This window comes from Oncorhynchus clarkii, chromosome 12 (assembly GCF_045791955.1).
Source record: "Oncorhynchus clarkii lewisi isolate Uvic-CL-2024 chromosome 12, UVic_Ocla_1.0, whole genome shotgun sequence".
NCBI lineage: Eukaryota > Metazoa > Chordata > Actinopteri > Salmoniformes > Salmonidae > Oncorhynchus > Oncorhynchus clarkii.
The window spans coordinates 33,479,888-33,498,040 of NC_092158.1; the positions used below are offsets into that span (position 1 = coordinate 33,479,888).

The 18,153-nt window shown below is 44.2% G+C and overlaps 1 protein-coding gene across 1 annotated transcript; it reads left to right on the top strand.

The window, feature by feature from the left end:
* The first annotated feature begins 36 nt into the window (after positions 1–36).
* LOC139423091 (PR domain containing 15) lies at positions 37–15,092 on the top strand. The gene is made up of 25 exons (XM_071174735.1): positions 37–101; positions 1,378–1,414; positions 1,845–1,938; positions 2,117–2,270; positions 2,383–2,535; positions 2,752–2,854; positions 3,035–3,121; positions 4,243–4,470; positions 4,597–4,744; positions 5,289–5,410; positions 5,591–5,685; positions 5,816–5,903; positions 6,124–6,291; positions 6,783–6,880; positions 6,990–7,121; positions 7,288–7,428; positions 7,567–7,730; positions 7,964–8,043; positions 8,255–8,374; positions 8,652–8,783; positions 8,997–9,080; positions 9,188–9,363; positions 9,883–9,963; positions 10,053–10,256; positions 13,804–15,092. Exons 2-25 carry the CDS (start codon positions 1,387–1,389, stop codon positions 14,335–14,337), a joined length of 3,414 nt encoding a protein of 1,137 aa, XP_071030836.1. The 5' UTR covers positions 37–101; positions 1,378–1,386; the 3' UTR covers positions 14,338–15,092.
* Positions 15,093–18,153: the final 3,061 nt, after the last annotated feature.

The following is an 18,153-nucleotide window of genomic DNA, read 5'->3' on the forward strand; positions in this document are numbered from 1 at the left end:
CCAAGCTGCACTTCACTGCATTTCCGGTCCTGCGCGGTTTCTTGGAGCGGATTGCAACCCGGAGTCAGGATTCAATAAATGTGTAGTCGTTTGGAAAACAGGTAACATGTTTATTTCTAACTTCTGCAGTTTGAACAAACAATAATTGTGCCACCGTGCAGAAATATATTTTTAGTTTTCGAGGTGCACACGGAATCTCGCGGAGAGTCCAGTATAACGCCGTTCTGACATTGAAATTAACTGGCTCCAGATGGAGTTTGCGTCTCCATTCCATCCGCCATGCCGATTGTTCTTTGTTACATTTGCATGACTGCAGAAGACGGAGTAGGCTGAGATCGGAGTTAAAACCCGGCTAGAGTTTGGAATCTGTTAAAATCCTGGATCCCGTTCTTTACTGGATCGTCTTTATTAATATGTAGCTACTCCACTGCTGTATTGTTATTAGCGTGGAATGCACAGTGTAATTTTGCATACTGGAGAAGAATGGCCTTTGCTTTATTGAGGTCCCCATACATTTACCACACCGCTGTTTTTGACCAGAATATAGTTCCAGGTTGAGTTATCCGCATTAGTCAAGAAGTGTAGGCCTCACATTTGCCACTATTTTGAACTGCTTCAGAGGATTGCACACATTCTTCAGTATTCATTTATTTGACGAACCCATTTGGCATTTCTTAATGTATTTATGTTACAACCACCAGTGGCAACATAAATACATCGTCTATGATCATGAAGTAATAATCTCTAAGTAATAATGTAGCTTGTAAATAAAGCGGCAACTCCATCTCTATTCGTAAAAATCTGAGGGATGGTGGGCCTGGAGAAATGCAACCACTGAATTTCATTGAGCTATTAATGCAAAGCCTGACCATCCAATATATCAAAATAACAGTATTAAGCATATATTGAGGCTATACAGTGTTGTTTATGCCCAACATTTACAATGTTTACAAACATTGGAGTAAAATAAAGTTATATTTGGGGTACTGATGGAAAGTTACGCTAAACCAGGGAAGTCAAACTCATTCCATGGAGGCACTACTGTCTGGGGTTCAGGTTTTTCCTTTCAATTAAGACCAAGGCAACCAGGTGAAGGGAGTTCCTTTCTAATCCGTGACATGAATTCATCAATCAAGTCCAAGGAAGGATCAAATTCCGCAGACACTCGGCCCTCGGTGGAATGAGTTTGACACGTGCACTGAACTAAAGTTATAGCCTTCAAGAATCAATGCGTATACATTATTAATTTAAAAGTCCAGAAATGGATGTATCAACTGCTGATATCCCCTTTAAACGTTATGATTTAGATAAAACAAATCATACACAATTACACACGTTACGAAGATTAGTAACAACGTCCCTTTCTTGAATGTGCAGATTGTCACGATGACAGAGCAACCAGATGAGTTTATCTGTGAGTATACTGAAAACTTCAATACCCTTGAAATGGCATCAGATTTTATTTGTCACACGCTTTGTAAACAACAGGTTTAGACTTACTTGCAGGTTCTTGTCCAACAATGCAATATAAAGATTTAAACATGCAATATTGAAGTAGTGACCGAGTAATAAGTGAACCATGAATAACAATAAGAGTAAAAAATATCATGGCTATGGTGCCAGTACCAGGCCAATATGTAGGGGTACGAGGTAATTGAGGTAGCTATGTACATATAGACATAGTGCACATTGATTTACTATTGTATCTCTCTCACTATGTGTGCGTGTGGTGTGTATCTAGCACTACTTGCGCATGTGTGTGTATTTCACGTTGCATGCCTGTGCCTATTTAGACATCAGAGGATGTGGTATCTGATATGTGACTTTTTGATGGTACCTGTCAGGGTGTGAGGACTGTGGGCAGTATCATGACTCAGAGTGTCCAGAGCTGGGTCCAGTGGTGACTGTACAGGACTCATTCGTTCTCAGCAGAGCACGGTGAGTAACAGTCCACCATGCAAGCTACCCAGTGAGAGGGTGTTGAGTGGGTTTCCAGTTTAGCTGGTCATCTTACAAATTGTGTATTTAAAGCAGCAAATCTTGAACCTGATATTGGAGTAACAGAAGTGTAGGAGGCTATGTATTGATGGATGTTGTATTGTTTATCGTGGGTCAGGTCCTCTCTGCCGGAGAGTCTGGAGATCAGACAGGTGCCAGATGGGAAGGAGGGAGTGTTTGTCCTCCAACGTCTGGTCAAGAGGACCAGGTTTGGTCCCTTCGAGGCTAGGAGAATATCCCACCTGGACAAAGAAGGCCTGTTCCCTCTGAAGGTGTGTTCTCAACTTAGACTGCTGTTATTATGGAGAAAGATGTTTGTGTTCTTTGCGGTGGTGTTAACATCCCACTCTCTGTATTCTTTGGTTTTGTTCGTGACCTGGACAGATCTTCCAGAGAGATGGCCTGGTAGTCTGTTTTGACTCAGCCAATGAGGATGACTGTAATTGGATGATGCTGGTTCGGCCCGCCACTGACTATCAGCACCAGAACCTGACTGCTTACCAGCAGGACGATGAGGTCTACTTCAACACCTCCCAGGTATCATATACCAACTCCCCCAAACAAAGCAACTGAGGACAGTTTTGGTAATTCTTTATTGGATATGTCCCGATATCCACACTAGCATACTATTTAGTGTCCATGGCCAATACATCACTACACACTAGGTGGTGAACAAATGGGAGAGAGATCTCTTCCAGGAGACACAGATGGTTCCCTTCTCTTTCATAAGGTAACCCTCTGTCTTTTCCCCAGGATGTGCTGCCAGGGTCTGAGCTGAGGGTTTGGTATGGGGCCTTCTATGCCAAGAAGATGGAGAGGCCCATGCTGAAGGCCCCAGTCCATCCACCACCAGCAGGTATGGAGCCCCTCTGGCAGACTAGATTCAGCATTATTGTCCCCTGAGATGCAAACGGGTGTACTGTAGCGTGAACCCTTCTGTTAACGCAGATCAACTAAGGGTTCGATTGCTAGGCGCTTAATCAATATGAAATATATGACTGTGTTGTCCTGTTTTTGTTCCTCCCTTATCTCTCAGTTGTGGATACCACCTCTACCATGCCAGAGGGGGCTTTGAATAAAGCTGGAGTGTCACAGGCCCTAGTGGTTGGAGAGAATGATGCAGGTGAGCTCACTCCCAGAGATGCCACATACTTTCTGGGCGTACATCATCAACACCTTCTCATGAAACCACTGTTAGAGGAAATACCTCTGCTGTCAACAAGTGAATAATGATCCCTTTCTGTTACAGTAACAGTTCAGCCACATATTATTCAGCCCATTAACATTTGAGGAATAACTACCCATATCATTCATATGAATGATATGATCCGAATACATTTCAGAAATGAATAATGGCCACAGGGTTTCGTTCAGCTGTAGTGGACAGTAAGTATGTTTTAGAGAAACCACCACACGCCCGATCTTGCTGGGTTGACCCGACCCATGCTTTGTGTCCAATAGGCAAGGGCTGTGTTTATGGAGCCAGAGCTCCTGACCGGTGAGTGACCTCCACACCACCAAGACTAGCCATAGAAAGTCAGGGAAGGAGAAGTAGATAATCAATCAACTTTATTTATAAAGCTCTTCTTACATCAGCTGATATCTCAAAGTGCTGTACAGAAACTCAGCCTAAAATCCCAAACAGCAAGCAATGCAGGTGTAGAAGCACAGTGGCTAGGAAAAACTCCCTAGAAAGGCCGGAACCTACAAAGAAACCTAGCGAGAAACCAGGCTGTGTGGGGTGGCCAGTCCTCTTCTGGCTGTGGTGGGTGGAGATTATAACAGAACATGGCCAAGATGTTCAAATGTTCATAGATTACCAGGAGGGTCAAATAATAATAATCACAGTGGTTGTAGAGGATGCAACAGGTCAGCACCTCAGGAGTAAATATCAGTTGGCTTTTCATAGCCGATCATTGAGTATCTCTACCGCTCCTCTGCTGTCTCTAGAGAGTTGAAAACAGCAGGTCTGGGACAGGTCAGGGTTCTATAGCCACAGGCAGAACAGTTGAAACTGGAGCAGCATCTCTGCTGCTGGAGCCAGAAAACACAGTTCCTCCTCATGAACACTAGCACTTGCATTACATAGAAGGGAGGCATGATGGTTGAGGGCTTCAGAGCTGGCTGAAGACGGGCAGCTGAATTGCTCGTATTAATCAGGACCGTAGTGAAGAGGACGAGGTGCTCTTCTGTTTTTACATGAAAGGCTCAATTTCCCCATCCTTCCGCCTGTCTTCTTCCCAGACCACCTACTGAGCCACCTGCAGGAAGTGAAAGATGTAGCCCCGCCCCCTGACGACCAGTCCCAGCAGCAGGAGGAAGCAGAACTGGTAACCCCTGACGACGGCCTCAGTGCTGAGCCCATCCCAGCTCCTCCTCTGCCAGCTCCCAAAAGAAGGCTGGGCAGGCCGGGGAAGAGGGCCAAAGGAGGACGGAAACCTAGCACTGCAACTATAGCAGCAAAGAAGAAAAGTGAGACATATTCCACCTCTTATGATGTTACATTATTGACTACCCCTTCACATGCACTGCTCCGTTTCCACCACATTCTCCCCTAAAATGTGAATTATATTCATACCTTCCTGCTTCGAGTTGCAGCCTTTTTGGAGCCAGCGGAGAAAGCCCTCAACACTGTCCCTGCAGACGGAGGAGAGGCCATGCTGGATGGCAATGACCTGGAGATCGGCCCTGACGGGGTGGCTGTCACTATGCCTAGGGTGACCCGCACCCTGCTCTCAGCTGGGATGTAAGGATCAACACCCTATCCACTATGTCATAACTGACTGAGCCAAAATAAATGCCTCTTAGTCGAGTCATCATTTTCCATTGCTATCCTTCAACTGCAGTTCACCTTTCAATTGCATGCTTTATTTACAGTACACATATTTCCTTTTGAAGTACAATTAACATCAATCAGTTCTTCCATAGACTTAGAAAGATACCAGGCATGCTCGCACTCTACTCTGTCCTGTCCCCCTCCTCTCGCTCACTCCCTCCACTCTCTCTACTCTGTCCTGTCCCTCTCCTCTCTCTCACTCCCTCCACTCTCTCTACTCTGTCCTGTCCCTCTCCTTTCTCTCTCTCCACTCCCCACTCTGTCCTGTCCCTCTCTCTCTCTCCACTCTCTACTCTGTCCTGTCCCTCTCCTCTCTCTCTCTCTCTCACTCTGTCCTGTCCCTCTCCTCTCTCTCTCTCACTCTGTCCTGTCCCTCTCCTCTCTCACTCTGTCCTGTCCCTCTCCTCTCTCTCACTCCCTCCACTCTCTCTTGTCCTTGTTCCCTCTTCCTCAGGCCTGGGTCGAGGAAGAGGTTCCTGAGACAGGGAGGAGACCATAAGAGGCTGTACAAGTGCACCCTCTGCAACAAGGTCTTCCAGAACAGCAGCAACCTCAACAGACACATCCGCTCCCACGGTAATGCTCTCTCCTCTCCCCCCTCTGTTTTTTGTCCCCTTTTTTTGTGGCAGTCTTACTGAACTGTTCCTAACACCGCTCTTCAGAGAAAAGAGATGGAATATGTGGAGATCAGTGTTTACTAATCATATCATACAGACACACAAGTGCATATGTTTTATTTGTCTGTGCTCTCTTTAGGTGATAAGCTCTTTAAATGTGATGAATGTGACAAGATGTTCAGCCGCAAGGAGAGCTTGAAGCAGCACATCTCATACAAGCACAGCAAAAATGAGGTAGGCGCACCTAGATCAATGCTCAACATTTTGGCCTTTACAGCTTTTGCCCAGGATAGTCACTGTTTGTGTTGAAGTGGCTAGCTCCTTGATTCACTGTACATTGTGTGTGTGTCCGTCGCTCCCTCAGCCCGATGTGGAGTACAGGTACAAATGTAACACATGCGACAAAGCCTTCCGTCTGGAGAATGCATTAGAGTTCCACAACTGTAGAACCGGTAAGTGCAGCATGAATTAATAAAACATGATTTAGTTGCAGGCCATTTTGTTTAGATGTCCGCTGTCTTTATCCATCTTTGAAATACTTCTGTATGTTACTTTACTGTTGTGCTGTATGGCTTCGTTGTCCCATCGATGACTTTGACACAGTATCCTATCCATCCATTATTTATTTCATTGAATGACACGTCAGATTGTTTGTTGTTCCTGTGGTGGCAGATGACAAGACGTTCCAGTGTGAGATCTGCTCGAGGTTCTTCTCCACCAACAGTAACCTGTCTAAGCACAAGAAGAAGCACGGAGAGAAGCTGTACGCCTGTGAGATCTGCAGCAAGATGTTCTACCGCAAAGACGTTATGCAGGACCACCAGAAGAGACACACTGTGGGTCAGTACTGGCAGAGGGACCAGGGGGACATGATCCATCTCTATTGATGACTATTTTGGTGATACTCCCCGCTGGGCACAGATGTCAGCTCAACGTCTAGTTTTGATTTAAATGTGGTTGTTGACAACTAACATGAATTCAACGTGAGATAAACAAAACATTTCACCACTTCATTGGATTAAGGTTAAAAGTTGGGTGAAAAACAGATGACTTTTTGCAAATCCAATCAGTTTTGCCACATTGATTCAACGTCCTCACATAGATTTTATGTTGTTGAAATGTGGAAATAACATTGATTACATTTTTTTGCCCGGTGGGTCTCTAAATTTGAAGTATGTTATAGTATATGATGTACTTGATTAGTTTATTTCAACAGAGCAGAGCTTGCAACTTTTACAAGTGCATGGCTCATGATCCTGAAATGTATTCTATCCCAAAGCATCAATCAGCCTTCTCTCTGAGCTTAGCTGTACTGTTATTGTATGTCTCAGCAAACCCAAAGCACCTGAAGAGGGAAGAGCTGGAGGCCAATGGGGAGGAAGGGACCAAATACAGGAAGGAGCCTTCAGCATGTCCTATCTGTGGCAAGGTGCTGTGACGCGGATACCTGAAAATATACTTATTTTGGCATTTGGCAAATGAGTCAAAATAAAAAGAAGCCTTGAAAGAAGATATTTACCCTGACTGTGTGTGTCCAGGTGTTTTCCTGCAGGAGCAACATGAACAAGCATCTGCTGACTCACGGAGATAAGAAGTACACCTGTGAGATCTGCGGACGCAAGTTCTTCAGAGTGGACGTCCTGAGGGACCATATTCACGTGCACTTTAAGGTGAGAGAGATTACATGGATGTTGCAATCAAACGTTTAGTTCATGCTTCTTTTTGAACTCCTACATAACCACACATTTCATTCACACTCAAACATGAAAGAGAAATAGAGATTGACACTAGGTCCATAATGGTGTCATTGCTCAACTTCCTGTGTGTGTTCTCCAGGACATAGCCCTGATGGACGAGCAGGAGAGGGAGGAGTTCATCAGGAAGATTGGCATCTCGGTGGACAGCAGCGACGACACTGATGAAGAGGATGAAGACTACGGACAAGAGACTCACAAGTACAGCTGCAAGAAGTGTCAGGTCAGTCACGCACCTCTCGCGCATGCCTACATCCCGACACACATTCTGTCACGCAAACACACTCGCACCACGGTGGTGGTTAAACAAGCACACTCGCACTCTCCATGGCCTCTGTTCGAATCTGTCTTTGTGTTTTAGGTGACATTCTTCAAGGGCAGAGACTACCTGAAGCACATCATGGACCTGCACAAAGAGAGGGGTTATGGCTGCATCATCTGTAACCGGCGCTTCGCTCTGAAAGCCACCTACAACGCCCACCTGGTCATCCACAGAGAACAGCTCCCAGACCCTGCAGTGCAGAGGTATGAGGGACAGGGACGTATGAGGGACAGGGACGTATGAGGGACAGGGACGTATGAGGGACAGGGACAGGGACGTATGAGGGACCGGGACATAGGACAGGTGGAGAGACAAAAGGACCAGGACACAGAGATGTAGGACATAAAACAGGTGCACTGTTGTACACTCTCCTTCTTGGCTCGTTACTAGCACCCAGACAATAACCCTGTCTGTTACTTTTCATTTTGCTCCTAAGGTACATCCACCCCTGTGAAATGTGTGGCCGAATCTTCAACAGCATCGGCAACCTGGAGAGACACAAGGTCATTCACACAGGTATGAACCTCACCCTTCATCTCTAACAAGATACTTTCTGGATACTGGACCACATTAAATTTAGTTCTTTAGCACGCATGAACCACATATTTTGGCACTATGTTAGCCACCCAATATTTGTCTTGAAGGCATGATAAAGAATATCTGATTTTTATGGGCTTATTCAACTTTTTGGGGGGGATTGCTATCCTCTGTAATGTGGTTCTCACAGGGGTGAAGAGCCACGGATGTGACCAGTGTGGGAAGTCGTTTGCCAGGAAGGACATGCTAAAGGAACACCTGAGGGTCCATGACAACGTCAGAGACTTCCTATGTGCTGAGTGTGGGAAAGGTGAGGCTGTCACCATGACAACTGTCTTTGTCAAATAGTTAGGGGTACAGACGCTTGCACAATAGACTAGAAATTGAGACCAAATTGACCTAGATTGGTGGTGGCTTTTCCAATTGCTGTTTTTGCCTTTACCAAGCACTTACCGTGAACAGTAATAGCAAGAAATATGTGGCTCTATGAATTGGAAAAATTTTCTGATCAAAGCATGCATGTACTTGTTTTTGGTAAGAGCATCCACAGGGGTTAAGATAAACTTAAGCCAATGTGTTTTCTACAGGGATGAAGACCAAGCATGCGCTGAGGCACCATATGAAGCTGCATAAGGGCATCAAAGAGTACGAGTGTAAGGAGTGCAACCGCAAGTTTGCCCAGAAGGTCAACATGCTGAAACACTACAAGAGACACACGGGTAAGATGGTCCCAGCAACAACAAAACAACCCAGAGGCAGTGGTGAAGAAAGGCCACTTTTCATTTCTAAACATGGGTTGGGCATTGTAAGCTAACATGCATGGCTGAACATGTGTCATATCTTACACGCTTCATTAGCTTGGTTGTCTCTGTAAGGTACAAAGGGCTTATTTGGTTAAGGCTTACACTGATGTACCGTTTCTACTCCTGCAGGAATAAAGGACTTCATGTGTGAGTTGTGTGGGAAGACCTTCAGTGAGAGGAACACCATGGAGACACACAAGCTCATTCACACAGGCAAGTTCCTGGATCGGCGTTTCCCATTGTATGTTTTCGTTTTGGACAACTCCACGAATACCTTCTGTTTGAGAACCGTTATTAGATTTCTCTCTCTCGCTCCCCAGTGGGGAAGACGTGGTCGTGTGCGGTGTGTGATAAGAAGTATGTGACAGAATACATGCTCCAGAAGCATGTGCAGCTGACGCATGAGAAGGTGGAGGCCCAGAGCTGTCACATGTGTGGCACCAAGGTGTCCACCCGAGCCTCCATGAACCGCCACATGAGGCGCAAACACCCCGAGGTGAGCTGGGACAGTAGGGGTTAAAGCATAGACACCCCGAGGTGAGCTGGGACAGTAGGGGTTAAACCATAGACACCCCGAGGTGAGCTGGGACAGTAGGGGTTAAAGCATAGACACCCCGAGGTGAGCTGGGACAGTAGGGGTTAAACCATAGACACCCCGAGGTGAGCTGGGACAGTAGGGGTTAAACCATAGACACCCCGAGGTGAGCTGGGACAGTAGGGGTTAAACCATAGACACCCCGAGGTGAGCTGGGACAGTAGGGGTTAAACCATAGACACCCCGAGGTGAGCTGGGACAGTAGGGGTTAAACCATAGACACCCCGAGGTGAGCTGGGACAGTATATACATGAGATCTACCACATCTTGAATGGAGTTCTTAGTGTCAGCTAAAACTGACATTTTCTATTATGTTTTCCAGACCAGGCCCAGCTCTCTTTTCAACATAATTTCCTATCCCACCTGTCATTGATGGTGAAGTCTCAGCTTTATTTAAACTTGTGCTCTTTCCTACCCCAGGTGGTCACTGTGAGAATAGATGAGTTTGACGAGCTCCAAGAAGACTCAACAATCGATGAGTCAAGCATCAGCATTGTGCAGGTAGGAGTGCCATATGGTGGTGAGCTAACTACACTATATGCAGAGATGGAACTATTTTAATATTCTTGGTTCTCATACCACCCTCACAGCCCACTCTAACCCTGGAGAAGGAGGCTCTTTCTGGGGAGAGGCCCCAGCGGACCCCACGGCCGCCCAGGAAGAAGCAGAAACAGCTGGAGGAGCCGGAGCTGTCAGACTCTGACGAGTACGCTGACTTCACAGGCAAAGGAGTACAGTACACCACCACCATAGTGGGAGATGAGACCAGCTCTGCTGTGCAGAGTATACAGCAGGTGGGTGGGTCATGTATTTGTCAGATCATCTATGTTAGCAATTATATTAGGTTAGAGATTTTATTTATTGCAATTGGGTCCATCTGTCCATTATACATGTCTTGATTAATGCTGTGGATAATGGGATTTTAAAGGTCCAATGTAGCTGTTTTCACCCCAATATCAAATTATTTCTGGGTAACAATTAAGTACCTTATTGTGTTAAATGAAATGGCTTCTTAGCAAAGAGCAATTTCTAAAACAATTTTGCTAGGACTGTCGGAGTGGTTTGTCTAGAGGGGAAAACTGAAAATGAACTGTTATTGGCAGAGAGGTTTGGAACTCTCTAATTGGTCTATTAAAACTTCTTGACTCACCCATCCCGTTAGCGGGATCATTTTTGTCAACATCCGCTGAATTGCACAGTGCCAAATTACTAAAAATATTTAATTTTCATGAAATCACAAGTGCAATATAACAAAACACAGCTTAGCTTGTTGTTAATCCACCTGGCGTGTCAGATTTCAATAAAGCTTTTCGGCGAAAGCACAACAAGCGTTTTATGTAAGAACATCTCTCTCAGTAGACAAAATATTACAAACAGCTTGGTCACGAAAGTCAGAAAAGCAATAAATTAAATCGCTTACCTTTCATGATCTTCAGATGTTTGCACTCACGAGACTCCCAGTTACACAATAAATGTTCCTTTTGTTCCATAAAGATTATTTTTATATCCAAAATACCTCCATTTGTTTGGCGCGTTATGTTCAGAAATCCACAGGGTCGAGCGGTCACGACATCGCAAATAGTATCCGTAAAGTGCGTAGAAAGATGTCAAATGTTTATAATCAATCCTCAGGTTGTTTTTACAATATATAATCAATTATGTCAACCGATATGTAGCTTCTGCTATAGGCGAGAGAGAGAAAATGGCCATTGCCATGAAAAACTCTGCTGCCACCCACTGACGCGATTAGTTCTTTCTTGCTCATTTTTCAAAATAAAAGCCTGAAAATATGTCTAAAGACTGTTCACAGCTTGAGGAAGCCATAGGAAAGGGAATCTGGTTGATATCCCTTTAAATGGAGGCAAGGCATCCAATGGAACAGAGAGCTTTCAGGAAAATCAGCACTTCCTCAGGTTTTCGCTTGCAATATCAGTTCTGTTATACTCACAGACAATTTTTTGACAGTTTTGGAAACTTTAGAGTTGTCTATCCTAATCTGACAATTATATGCATATTCTAGTTTCTGGGCCTGAGAAATATGCAGTTTCAAATGGGTACGTTTTTTTTTTTTTTGCCAAAAACAAAAAATACTGCCCCCTACACTCGAAGTTAACTAATTTACCGCATGGAAGGGCGTGGTGATTTAGCGCATGGAAGGGCGTGGTGATTTACCGCATGGAAGGGCGTGGTGATTTACCGCATGGAAGGGCGTGGTGATTTACCGCATGGAAGGGCGTGGTGATTTACCGCATGGAAGGGCGTGGTGATTTACCGCATGGAAGGGCGTGGTGATTTACCGCATGGAAGGGCGTGGTGATTTACCGCATGGAAGAGCGTGGTGATTTACCGCATGGAAGGGCGTGGTGATTTACCGCATGGAAGGGCGTGGTGATTGTCCCACCAAAACAGGCTGAAATTTCAGGCGGTCTTTTCAAACAGCTGTTGTGCCTCGTCTAACCTTGTGTGGAAATAAACATTTAGTGTACAAAACATTAGGATCACCTTCCTAATATTGAGTTGCACCCCCTTTTGTCCTCAACAGCCTCAATTTGTCGGGGCATGGACTACAAGGTGTCTAAAGCGTTCCACAGGGATGCAGGCCTATGTTGACTCCAATGCTTCCCACAGTTGTTAAGTTGGCAGGCTGTCCTTTGGGTGGGGGGCCATTGTTGTTACACACGGGGAACTGTTTAGCGTGAACCCAACAGCGTTGCAGTTCTTGACAAACTAACCGGTTTGCAGCAAATCTCTCCCCCCTACAGAGGGGAGGGCAGACCTAAATACTCTTGCCTTATCTGTTTGTTGTTTCATCCTTCTGTGCCCGGTGCCAAAGCATTAAATCAAGGCTGAGACCTTGGGGTTGAATAGACTATACATTTGAAACATCTTAATCGCCTAAAAACACCCATGGCTGAATTTATTTATTTTTCTTAAATGGCTCAAGGGCATAGATACCATTAAGTAAGACATACTTTATGGTGACCTCTGGCATTAGAGAGGGTACCTAAAGGCCAAATTCCAATAAGGAAATTGCATTCTTAAGAACACACACCTCATACACAAGCAGACTCCTGTATTTATCTATACACTCAAACGCATGCATATGCCTATATTCACACACACACATCCAACGCTGCTGTCCCATGTATATACAGTGCCTTTGGAAAGTTTGACTCCTTGACTTTTTCCACATTTTGTTACGTTACAGCCTTATTCTAAAATGGATTTTAAAAAAGCAATCTACACACAATACCCAGTTATACCTTATTTAAATGTATTCAGACCCATAGCTATGCGACTCGAAATTGAGCTCCAGTGAATCCTGATCATCTTGTTGATCACCTGTGGTAAATTCAATTGATTGGACATGATTTTGGAATGGTGCACACCTGTTTATATAAGGTCCCCATAATTGACAGTGCATGTCACCGCGAAAACCAAGCCAAGTTCGCAGAGCTCCGAGACAGGATTGTGTCGAGGCACAGATCTGGGGAAGGGTACCAAAAAGATTATGCAGCATTGAAGGTTCCCGAGAACACAGTGGCCTCCATCATTCTTAAATGGAAGAAGTTTGGAACCACCAAGATCTGACCAAACTGAGCAATCTGGGGAGAAGGGCCTTGGTCAGGGAGGTGACCAAGAACCCGATGTTCACTCTAACAGAGCTCTATAGCTCTTATTTATATACTGGATTCTTTACATAGCTCACTGTAATACCCTCCTAATTGAGTTGCACTCCTTTTTGCGCTTAGAACAGCCTAAATTTGTCAGGACATGGACTACAAGGTGTTGAAAGTGTTTCACAGGGATGCTTCCCACAGTTGTCAAGTTGACTGGATGTATTTTGGGTGGTAGACCATTCTTGATACACACACAGGAAACTGTTGAGCATGAAAAACCCAGGAGAGTTTCAGTTCTTTTCACACTCAAACCAGTGCGCCTGGCACCTAATTCCATACCCCGTTCAAATATCACTTAAATCTTTTGTCTTAACCATTCGCCCTCTGAAGGGCACACACACAAACCATGTCTTAATTGTCTCAAGGCTTAATATTCCTTCTTTAACCTGTCTCCTCCCCTTCATCTACACTGATTGAAGTGGATTTAACAGGTGACATCAATAAGGGATCATATACTGACCAGGTGAAAGCTATGTCATGGGAAGAGCAGTGTTCCTTATGTTTTGTACACTCAGTGTATATAAAACGCAGGAAAATCATTTTTTGACTGCACCTGGCCTTAAAGTTTTCCATATTGTCCACAACATCGTTTGTAGATTGTGATTCTATCATTACTGTTAGTAGTGTATGCTCTGACCCAGTGTGGATGGTGCTGTTGTAGGTGGTGGTGCTGGCCGACCCCAACGTGTCCTCCGCCTCCTCCCCCAACAGCTCAGTGGGGCTGACCAACATCACAGTGACCCCCATCACCACCCATGCCCCTGCCCAGTTCACCAGCCTGCAGCCTGTAGCCGTGGGCCACCTGACAGCCAGCGACCACCGGCCCCTCACTCTGGACAGCTCCATCCTCACTGTCACCTTCGACACGGTCAGCGGCTCCGCCATGCTCCACAACCGGCCTGCCGAGCTCACGACCGAGACGGTGGGGCCTGGAGGTGCCAGTACTGGGCCACAGTCGGTCGCCCACTTTATCAACCTTACCACCTTCGTCAACCCAATGGGCCACCCCCTGGAGGCCCCCACCCTGGCCTGGAGGCCTGTCACGCAGGCTGAGGGGGCTCAGGTCACCCCTGTAGCAGAGGGGGCTCCAGGTGACGCCCAGGACTCTGAGACCCAGACCCCAGAGCAGGCTAGACAAGCCCAGGCGGCACAGCAACAGCAGGCCAACACAACACAGCAGATGTTCAGCTACTAGACTGAAGGGAGGAGGTGCTGGTCACCTCAGTCCTGGTGAAGGACAGTGGATAGACTAGACACATGGAAGGCCTGTGTGGACTAGAGGCCTTGAATGCTCTCATCCAAATGCCTGTGTTATATTCCCCAAAATACACCCCTTGAATGAGAACATTGATGGAGGATGATAGCATTTACATGAACCAAGAGCCACTTTCTCTTGAGTCAACGTGAGTTGTTTGTCAAAAACCCTGCAGAGGAAGCTGTTGAACTGTATAGTTTACAGGGATGCATGTACAGTTAAAAATAATGACATGATTTGGGTGCATTGTTTCTTAGGTGTAGTTTTGACCAATCAACAGATCAATGTAATAGTTATAATATTAACCGAAGCAAGAAATGGAATATTCTAATTTGTGAATTTAAACATGCACGTCTCGCAATATTTGCATATTTTCACTGCAGAATTATTTAGGTTATGGAGATGCAATAGTGTTTGGTTTTTTTCATTCTCATTGGGGGTTAAAATATTAAGTGATTTTGGCACATGGCTTTGAATGCCTTGTACAAGAGGTTAATAGAAGACAATGAATTATTATTTTTTAGTAGATAGTGTAAAGCAGCCAAGACACAGCATTTAAACAGTAGAGAGAACCATATTTTATTTTTAAATGTCTGAAAGCATTGAAACTTAAAACCATTGTTGAGCAATTGTCAAAAATACTGGAAGCCTTTTTTATTGCCATTGTTTTTCAATTAAATTTCACAAAAATGAAATGTTTTTAGGCCATTTTCTGTTTGTCTAAATATCAATGTTTAAATAGAGTAATACATTTTGAGAATATGGTACATGCTTGTTTTCTAGACTTTTTGGCGTTATGATTTATCCAACTGGGAAACTCGGCTGGCATTGTACTCAGTGGTGTGTGTGTGTGTGTGTCAAAAGCACCAGTTAGTCTTTTTACATTTAGCAGACGCCCTTATCCAGAGCGACTTACAGGAGCAATTAGCGTTAAGTGCCTTGCTCAAGGGCACAGACTGTTTCACCTAGTCTGCTCGAACCAACGACCGTTCGGTTATTAACTATGAACTGCCCACCTGTTGTACACCTGTAGTTTACCCGGAGTCAGAACCTGGACCAACCAGAAGGGGGAGCTATCTTCACAAATACGTTACATGTGCATTAGATTATGCAGAGACATTCTGTCTAGGAAAGGTGTTTTGAAGGACTGCAAAATAGAGCGTTGGTCTTTTGTATGTATGGTTCTTGCTATTGTCTCCTTCCACGGTCGGGCCAAGGTGTCCACCCTCAAGAAGGATGAACCTCTACACTAGATGGACCATCACCTCAAAAGACCCTCATTCTCAGGGTTGACACCTTCAACTGTTAATGTCCCTATGTAATGTCCCTCTGTTCTCTATTAGCCCCAAGCATTAAACTATGTCTCTGTGGTGATGTGCATCACCATGGTGTGATGTAAGGCTGCCTCAAACTGCTAAGATCTCATTGTTTCCCACATGTCCTATTTACCTCTTGTATGTTAATACAAATCAGGATGTGTTCTGTAGTTCGAGGGGGTCTGGAAGCACAGGTTGAGGGTTTCTATTGTAATTAACTATTAGCACTAACTTTGCTGATTAACTTTATTTGAGGAAAAATTTACTTATTGTAGTTGCCTCATCTAGCTATTTTAAGATGCACGCACTGATTGCATGTCGCTCTGGATAAGAGCGTCTGACAAATGCATTGTAAGAAATGATGTTTTGGGGATATCCCTCTGAATATGTAAATGAAAACAATCATTTTTGAACCCAGTCATTAAAAATTGTACTTAATTAATGGACAAGCTACTATAAACAATACTTTTCAGTGGTATAAAGTACATACAGTGAGGGAAAAAGTATTTGATCCCTGCTGATTTTGTACGTTTGCCCACTGACAAAGAAATTATCGGTCTAATTTTAATGGTAAGTTTATTTGAACAGCGAGAGACAGAATAACAACAACAAAAATCCAGAAAAACGCATGTCAAAAATGTTATAAATTGATTTACATTTTAATGAGGGAAATAAGTATTTGACCACTCTGCAAAACATGAGTTAGTACATGGTAGCAAAACCCTTGTTGGCAATCTGAGGTCAGACGTTTCTTGTAGTTGGCCACCAGGTTTGCACACATCTCAGGAGGGATTTTGTCCCACTCCTCTTTGCAGATCTTCTCCAAGTCATTAAGGTTTCGAGGCTGACGTTTGGCAACTCGGACCTTCAGCTCCCTCCACAGATTTTCTATGGGATTAAGGTCTGTAGACTGGCTAGGCCACTCCAGGACCCTAATCTGCTTATTCTTGAGCCACTCCTTTGTTGGCTTGGCCGTGTGTTTTGGGTCATTGTCATGCTGGAATACCAATCCACGACCCATTTTCAATGTCCTGGCTGGGGGAAGGAGGTTCTCACCCAAGATTTGAGGGTACATGGCCCCGTCCATCGTCCCTTTGATGCGGTGAAGTTGTCCTGTCCCCTTAGAAAAACACCCCCAAAGCATAATGTTTCCACCTCCATGTTTGACGGTGGGGATGGTGTTCTTGGGGTCATAGGCAGCATTCCTCCTCCTCCAAACACGGCAAGTTGAGTTGATGCCAAAGAGCTCAATTTTGGTCTCATCTGACCACAACACCTTTACCCAGTTGTCCTCTGAATCATTCAGATGTTCATTGGCAAACTTCAGACGGGCATGTATATGTGCTTTCTTGAGCAGGGGGACCTTGCGGGCGCTGCAGGATTTCAGTCCTTCAAGGCGTAGTGTGTTACCAATTGTTTTCTTGGTGACTATGGTCCCAGCTGCCTTGAGATCATTGACAATGATTGATTGATTGCTTCTGTGGACAGGTGTCTTTTATACAGGTAACAAACTGAGATTAGGAGCACTCCCTTCAAGAGTGTGCTCCTAATCTCAGCTCGTTACCTATATAAAAGACACCTGGGAGACAAATCTTTCTGATTGAGTGGGGGTCAAATACTTATTTCCGTCATTAAAATGCTAATCAATTTCTAACATTTTTGACATGCGTTTTTCTGGATGTTTTTGTTATTCTGTCTCTCACTGTTTAAATAAACCTAAGATTAAAATTATAGACTGATCATTTCTTTGTCAGTGGGCAAACGTACAAAATCAGCAGGGGATCAAATACTATTTTCCCTCACTGTAAGTAAAAAGACTAAAGTACTACTTGGTTTTTTTGGGCTAACTGTACTTTACTATTCATATTTTTGACAACTTTTACTTCACTACATTCCTGAAGAAAATAATGTACTTTTTACTCTAAATATTTTCCCTGACACCCAAAAGTATTTGTTACATTTTGAATGCTTCGCAGGACAGTAAAATGTTCCAATTCACGTGCTTATCAATATTATGTGCGAGTGTTTGTGTGTGCTCCTGGCTATCTGTAAATAAAAGAAAATGTCGCCTTCTAGTTTGATTAAATATAAGGAATTTGAAATTATTTGTACTTTTACTTTTTTAAACTTTTTAAATGCACTAAGTTCATTTAAGCAATTACATTTACTTTTGATTCTTAAGTATATTTAAAACCAAATACTTTTAGACTTTCTCAAGTAGAATTTCATTGGTTGACTTCCACTTGAGTCATTTTCTATTACGTTAGCTTTAATAAGAAAATATGGCAATTAGGTACTTTTTACACGACTCGTACTTTTGAGAAACAAGTCTTCTCTACTTAGTCATTGTTCATGTTTGCTGATATGTATGACACCTGCTGAGTCACTGGCATCTCTCACACTCAGTGTGAACGGGAAAGGAATCGGGCAGGTATATGAC

Coding starts and splice junctions, on each gene's coding strand:
- LOC139423091 (XM_071174735.1), top strand. CDS start 1,387: ATGACAGAGCAACCAGATGAGTTTATCT. Junction 4,471..4,596: donor TATAGCAGCAAAGAAGAAAA/GTGAGACATATT, acceptor TTCGAGTTGCAG/CCTTTTTGGAGCCAGCGGAG. Junction 8,044..8,254: donor ACACAAGGTCATTCACACAG/GTATGAACCTCA, acceptor TGGTTCTCACAG/GGGTGAAGAGCCACGGATGT.